Genomic DNA, 7633 nt, shown 5'->3' on the forward strand with positions numbered 1-7633 from the left:
CCAATTGTGCTGGAAAGAACAGGACTGCCACAAGACCGGGGACTACATCCCCTACTCTTATCGAATAGTGTGTGGGTTCTTTAATACCCCACAGGGAACTTATAAACATAGAAGTTATTTGTGAGACGGGACCTACGGTTTATTGTCCTTATACCAGGAGACTTGAAAGATGAAAACACAAAGGCAGCAGTTATTTTAAGATCCTGAGTGTTGATCCGGCCGGGGTTCGAACCCGCGACCTCCCGCATGACAGCACGATGCCCAACGAACTGAGCCACCGGTGCGGGAGCCGCATCGGCATCGCCAGCATCGGCATCATTCTCAACAATCCAAAGCCTTTGTTTACTTGGGCATTTTGATTTTTTTTTTCTACATTTTGATCTAGTGCTCTTCGGTCTTTGCCTCAATTGAAGAAGCGAATCCTTCGTTTTTAATATTAATCGTTAACTTTCTTGTGGCTTGTCTTTAACTAGCCAATAGGATTGTTTGTTTTCCCTTACCTTGCGTTGTGAGAACTTTGTAGTCAAGTTATTGTCGCTATGTTATAAAAGATTTGGTTCATGTGTCCCGAAGTTGTACGGCACACAAAAGCACTCACGATGTACAGACAATTCCCGGGTTTAATAACGAAAATGAAACAAAAAGTACAAAATAACTGGTCTCACGATCCTCGTGTTGTTTGCGTTGTGTCTCCTCAAAAACCTTCCTATTTCACAATACTTCTCTGTCTCCTATTTCACTTGTCAATCATCTGAATACTAAATGTGACATCCGGTTGTAACGCTAGGCAGTCACGATAGTTCTGGTCACTCTCCCCTGAAAATTGAGTGTCACTAAATTTTCACTTAATCACGATCAAAGTCAGTTAAAGGTGAGACTAATCAAAGTTCAATCATCCGCAGCAATCAATCTGATTTTAGCTCCTGCGTCTACTGCTGCCCTTCTTCTCTCAATGGTTCTGCCCTGTACTCTCGTCTCTGCTGACTCCTCCTTGTTCCCTTCATGTCGGCATCGCATTTCGAGGGGGCATATCAACTGGAGTGGCCGCTGAATTTGATTTCCCTTGTGCAGTAAACCAACTCCTCTTACGACTCTGTCTCTGCCTCTGATGTGTCTAAGGACACGACCTTTCTTCCATTCTCCTCTGTTCTTCTCATCACCGATGATAAGTACGATCTCTCTGATTTCTGGGTAATCACACTCGCCTCTCTTGATTCGGTGACTTTCCATGAGGCCGTGGACATACTCCTTCTTCCACCTCTGCCACACATGTTGCCTTTTCTCATTCAATCGCGCATGTAACTTGGTGACTTCATCTCCGTCCAACTCTATGTCTTCTATGGTATACGCCTCTTGTCCCCACGTGATTGCGTTGGGCGTCAGCACTTCTTCCTCTCCTGCTTTGCTTTCCATATACGTCAGGGGACGGTTGTTGAGGTGTCTTTCGATATCCATCACTACAGCTTCAACTTGCGCGTACTCTAGGTGTGTTCTCCCCATTGTCTTGTACAAAGTTCTCTTCACCTCTTTGATTAGCCTTTCGTATAATCCTCCCCACCACGGCGATCTTGATAAGTTGAACTGCCACATTATCTGCTGTTGCGCTAAAATGTCTTGCAGCGCTTCACTCTTGCGTATCTTCCTGATCCAGGTGGCTGTGGTTTTGAAGACGGCTGCGTTGTCCGACACGATGCGTTTTGGTCTGGTAAGGCGTGTGATGAAACCGTTGAGCTTTCTTTGGAATTCCTCTGCTGCTTGTGACTTAGTCATCTCTAAGTGCACTGCTCGTGATGTTGCACATGTGAATTTCAAGATGTGACACTTGTCCTGCTCTTTCTTGGAAATCTTGTAACTGAGGGGTCCTGCGAAGTCGATCCCTGTGGTCTCAAATGGTCTTCCACATTCTGTCCGGAATGGTGGTAGTGAGGCTGTTTCTGTTGGCCCATATGGTCGTGTGCTAAACACCTTGCACAAGTAGCAGTTATTGATTATCTTCTTCACCTTTGATCTCAGTTGAGGTATCCACCACTCCTCTCTCACTGCGGCCATGGTGCTCGCGACTCCTAGGTGCTTTATGTCTTCGTGGATATGACGTATGAGCTTGTCTGCAAATACTCCCCCCTCAACGTACGTCGGCTGGTAACCAGGAATCCTCCCCTTGCATTTGAAAATACCAGTGTTTCCTTCTGTTACTAACTTCCAGCTGGGGCTGTCGATATCTGGTGCAATTCCTGCCTTCTCCTTTCTTATCCATTGGTCTCTTGCGTAACTCAACTCCTCGGTCGTTAACGGCCCCGTTCTCTTTTTCGTTTTGTGTTTCTTGGTGAGTGAGTTATGTTTGAACCGTAGTGCCCACGCAGTCACTCGGAAGGTTCTCCAGAGTTTGCTTCCAGCAAGCAGTGCGTCCCACTCATCAGGCTCCTTCTTGGCTGAATAAAGCGTTTCTTCCCTTTCTGGCCTGTGTTCATCGCTAACGCTTTTAGTTTTTTCTAATTCCGGTTGTTTTGGCCACTCCTCCCCTTTTAGCAACCACTCCGGCCCCTCAAACCACTTTCCTCTCTGCATCTTCTCTAGTGAGGCGCCAGTTGGGCAATATCTCCACTCGATTCCCGTCTCTTGGGTGATCTCAGCAATTTTCCTTTCTCGATTGGATACGAATGTTTTCCATGCTCTTCCAGGGTTGCAGATCCAGAACAGCGCAACCATACTGTCCATCCACACGTTCACTGAAGTAATAGGCCACCGCTTCAGCGCTGTCAGCAAGTTTTTCACCATGTTTGCGGCCATTTGGCCGCCCACCAGTTCTAGCCTTGAAATCGATGTGTTACGTTTTGAAATCCTTGACTTTGACGTTAGCAGCCCCCTCACAAAATCTGTTGAGTGCTCCACTACAGCAATGGCCTCCGCTGAACACGCTATGTTGCTGGCATCCGCAAAAACGTGGAGTCGTACAGCTTTTATCTTGTTGATATCTCTGGCTACACTCCTGGGCACTTTGATGTTCTCAGCTGACTACTCCACTTGAACCAATCTCGTGCATTGACACAGTTCACTTCAGTGTTCCAGCCAATCTCTTCATCGCATGACTCTCTGTAAATTCTCTTTCCCTCCACCATGGTCGGTGAAATTCTGCCGAGTGGATCATATATACTTGAGAGTTGACTGAGTATGGATCGTTTCGTTGGTGTTCGCTCACCCTGTATCTGTGCTTGGATCTCTAGCGCATCCTCCCTCTTGTCCCACGCGAGTCCAAGCAACTTGCTTGGGTTGTCCTCATCGTCTAATTCTGGGATGTTGGACTCCCACTGGTGTACTGTGAACCTGCCACCTTCAAGAATCTCAGTTGCTTCCTGTTTGAACTCCTTTAGTTCCTCCACGCCATTACCGGTTCTCATGAGATTGTCCACATAAGTGTTTTCTTTTAGCGCTTGGACAGTATCTTGTAACTCTGGTGGTTGCTTATTGAAATGATACTGGAGGGTAGCCCCCAGCATAAAGGGACTAGCTTCTGCTCCGAAGGGCACTCTTGCGAAACGCAAATGTTCCTCTTTGCCGTTTATGTTGAACAAGAAGCGAAACGCATCTCTGTCCTCATCTTTGATTGTAATTTGTAGGAATGCCTTTTGAAGATCCGCCAGCAGTATGTCGGTTGACATTCGCGCTCTAATCATGATGTTCCACGGCAGCGGATGTAGGGGTGGGCCGGTGTGCATGCACTCATTCACACTGTTGGCAAGTGGATGGGGCTTCGCGTTAGCGTCGAACACCATTCTCACCTTCGTTGTAGTAGCGCTCTTTCTCACCACTGGCTTGTGGGGCATGTAAAATACACGTTCACCGGTTGGCTGCTCTGGTACTTTCTCGATAATGTCCTGTTCGATCTGCTCGTGTATTATTTTGTCATACTCAATTTTCAGCTTCTCGTTTCTCCTCAGTTTTCGCTCGACATTGTGAAGGCGTCTCCTGCTGGGCTCCTCATTTGTATTTGAGAGCTTGGTGGCTGGAATCCACGGCACGCCCACCTCGTATCTGCCATCACTTCTCTTCGACATGCTCTCTTTAAATTCCTTGTAGACGTCTAGCTGATTGCCTTCCCCTCTGTCCTGTACTCCAAAAACGTCTAGCGAGTATAGTCTCTCATACACGTCAGACTCTCTTACTTACAAGCATTTGCAGTCTCCGAATACTTTAACACCATGAACAAACCAACCGAATGTGGTTCCCTCAACGAATGGATCCTCCGGTTGGCCTTTTTACACATGTTCCGTCCTGATCTTGCAGTAGGTAGCCTCCCCGAGTATTACGTGGATTGGATTCTCTTCGCTTGCATTTCTGTAAAACATCTTTCCATGTACATGTTGATATTTCTCCTTCATTTATGTCATCGTGGGCCTCTTGATATTTGTGAAATCGGCAAGTTTGCCTCCAGTAATCTCTATTTTCTCTGTTGCCTTACTGTCAATTGAGTTGATTATCACCTCATAGACTGGCATGGACTGTTTCTTTGTCCCGTTGACCGTTACAATGTAGCGCGTCTCGTGACGTATTGGATTTAGCTTCAACTTTTTAGCTGCTTCCTTGGAGATAAAGTTCCTCCCCGACCCCGTGTCTAGATACGCCCAAAACGTAGTCCCCCGGATTTTCAGCGGTACTATGGCGGGTAGGGATTTTTCCTCGACCGAAGGCGTGTATCCACTTAGAGTGGCATTGGGATCTTGCGTGTCGCTCCCCTTAGACCTATCACATAAGCTGGTGTGGTGTTTGCTCTTACACTTATAGCACCCCCTGCTACGACATTCTTTCCCAGTGTGTCCTGAGCAGGCGCAATTGTAACATAGCCGTCTTGCTGTAAAGAATTCCCTCCGTTTCGCGATTGTGTTAAGTGTTGGCCACGAATCTCCCCAGTGTTTTGGTCACAGAAAAAGCAGTGGGGCTCTTTCTGGCTAAAGTAATGGCGTTCCTTTCTCTTTGTCTCCGTTTGATCTTTATAATTGTCTTCGGCGTTGTTGCGCTTGAGCCATTTTTGAATAGAATCGATTAACTTTTCCATGTTCCAATCTTCCCACCCCTCGTCTGTTTCACTTGGGGGAGCTTATTTAAGGTTGACAGTACAAAACCCTTGAGCATCTCTCCCTCCCCCAAAGTTTGTAAAGCGTCATAATTCTTGCTCAACTTCTCATAAAATTCACGCACCCTTTCGTAATTTGATTCTCTGGTCACTGGCAAGTTAATTATCTCTTCCATGTGTGCAGTGATAACAGTTTTACTCTGTCCAAACTCAGTTTTCAACCTTTCCCATGCGGTTTTGTACTCCAGCGCACCCGGCTTTAAATTAGCTAATCTACTTCTCACCTTAGGGGCCACCAGCTCCAAAAGATATCCGTATTTCTCTTCGTCGGATAATGGCTTCTCGTGTATTTGTGATGTAAACATGTTTTGAAACCTGATTCAGTCAACTGGAGTGCCATTGAAAGGGGTTATCTTGAGCTCTGGCAGCTTCGCACGGGCGGCCTTCGCAGCTTTTTCCATTTCGATTTTCTTTTCCGCCATTTCCAATTCCGCTCTCATCTTTTCTTCCCAAAGTTCCTTCTCTTGTTGCTGGATCTCGCGTCTAAATTGCTCCTCCTGCCCGAATCTGGCTCTGAGTTTCTCCTCCTCGGCCTTTTGACTTTTACTTCGCTCTCTTTCCTCCAAGACCTTGCTCAGCTTGGTTTTCATTTCCAGAAGCGGCGCGTATGTGGCCTTCAGGTCCTTTTTCCACTGTCTCATGGCTCTCTGCGTCGATATTCGGCGGTCGATTTTTAGTTCTTGAAGTGTTGACATAAGGTCGTTTAGGCGGTCTTGAATTTCATTTGTTCGCTTGCACGTAATCGCAATCTCGCCGTAATCGCAACTTTCTAAGAGCTCTTCGCCTTCCTCTAAGTAGAACTTAAGTTTGTCAATCTCTTTCTTGATTTTCTTCTCGAGACATTGTTGTTGTTCTGAAATGTTCGTCTCCTCTTGGTCGGATTTCTCTTTGTCTGAGTGTGCCATGTTTGTAAGAGGCCTTGTGTTGAAAATTTCACTCCTTTTCTCCCGGCGTATCCTAGTCCCGGCACCACTTATGTTCCGAAGTTGTACGGCACACAAAAGCACTCACGATGTACAGACAATTCCCGGGTTTAATAACGAAAATGAAACAAAAGGTACAAAATAACTGGTCTCACGATCCTCGTGTTGTTTGCGTTGTGTCTCCTCAAAAACCTTCCTATTTCACAATACTTCTCTGTCTCCTATTTCACTTGTCAATCATCTGAATACTAAATGTGACATCCGGTTGTAACGCTAGGCAGTCACGATAGTTCCGGTCACATGCTTTTAGCTGTGCATATATCGGTTATGGATGCACTTGAGCAACTCTTACGCTTCTTTCGTGCTCTCCAAACTTCCCGCGTGCATCCATAACTGGATATACGCATGCTAAGCATCTGAACCAATTCTTAATTAATCGAACCTGCTGAATGCACATTTGAAAACTTTAAGTTGATACTTGCGCAAGATAAATGAATAAAGTTGAAGTTAAAGTTAATTACGAATTCCTTCTTGAAAGGGTTATCAATTACTGCTGACATTTAATTTACACAGCAGTCTGCTGTGAGTCACTTATTAACTAACTCATACAAATCTCTGTGCAGTGACCTGGCTCATATCTATATAGATTGCTGCCAGTTTACAGTGATTTTGTTACTTCTGCCTCCTGCGTCTCTGACGCACAAAAATCCCACAAGACGCAAAATAATATGTGGCATGCGTCCTACAAGGACGGAAAAAACGCAAACATGACACGACCGATCAAAGATTGCCTTGTTTCTATAATTAATTAAATTTTTGCGTGAAAAAATATGTCTGCACTTGGTTTGAAAATTAATTTGATTACTTCAAAACACCGCTATGTTGAATTTTTATTGCCGAGAGCACCCTGGGAGTGAGGGTTACCAAATATGGAGTAAAGCACGAGGGTTCAAAGAAAGCTCGCCAGAAAAAAAAAAAAAAAGAAAACAAATATGTCGACAATGGGAGTACACAGAAGAAAACAATACAGTTTATCCCTATAGGCGACTAAAAAACATACGGATGGTACGATGATGAAAAACGTCATGTATTGCAATGTTTGCTCAAAGTTCAAGAAGAAGAACGTGCGCAACAGCGCTAGCCTTGAGCAAGAGGAAGAACAAGAAGAGCCGAGGTGTTTTTGAGCTGAATTATAAACCAACTTCTTAAGCTTCAGAGTCAACTTTGGAATATTTGTAAAACTTCAAAGGTGAAGCTGTTTGATCACATTGAACGTCTGAAATGTGAAAGTGATTGTTTTCAATTAAATAAACCAAACTATTTGAGCTAGCTTCGCGTTCCCGCAATTTATGTATCTTGGTGGTATTTTAATACCTACATATTACTAGCTTTGTATTATTTTAAAGAGATCATGCACGTTTGTAGAGAGACCCATTGCGTTTGGTCTGGGACTCATAACTTTTCATGGGATGAGTCCCAGGGACTCACTTTGACAAGTTCTAACAAAATCACTGAGTTTAAATTGATGATAAACTTACAGCCATCGTAGACTTGTTAGTCCTGAGAACATGTTTTCTGGTAG

The 7633-nt window shown here is 44.9% G+C and overlaps 3 protein-coding genes across 3 annotated transcripts; all 3 read right to left on the reverse strand.

Moving 5' to 3' along the window:
* Window positions 1–702: 702 nt before the first annotated feature.
* Window positions 703–1580, reverse strand: LOC138036030 (uncharacterized). The gene has a single exon (XM_068882404.1). It carries the CDS (start codon window positions 1498–1500, stop codon window positions 889–891), a length of 612 nt encoding a protein of 203 aa, XP_068738505.1. The 5' UTR covers window positions 1501–1580; the 3' UTR covers window positions 703–888.
* On the reverse strand, window positions 1533–2775 carry LOC138036027 (uncharacterized). The gene is made up of 2 exons (XM_068882400.1): window positions 1629–2775; window positions 1533–1567 (listed from the first exon to the last, which is right to left on the reverse strand). Exons 1-2 carry the CDS (start codon window positions 2773–2775, stop codon window positions 1533–1535), a joined length of 1182 nt encoding a protein of 393 aa, XP_068738501.1.
* A 203-nt stretch (window positions 2776–2978) lies between these two features.
* LOC138036028 (uncharacterized) lies at window positions 2979–4052 on the reverse strand. The gene has a single exon (XM_068882401.1). It carries the CDS (start codon window positions 4050–4052, stop codon window positions 2979–2981), a length of 1074 nt encoding a protein of 357 aa, XP_068738502.1.
* Between the last annotated feature and the right edge of the window lie 3581 nt (window positions 4053–7633).

This window comes from Montipora capricornis, unplaced genomic scaffold (genome assembly GCF_036669925.1).
Source record: "Montipora capricornis isolate CH-2021 unplaced genomic scaffold, ASM3666992v2 scaffold_452, whole genome shotgun sequence".
In the NCBI taxonomy this organism is placed as follows: Eukaryota; Metazoa; Cnidaria; class Anthozoa; order Scleractinia; family Acroporidae; genus Montipora; species Montipora capricornis.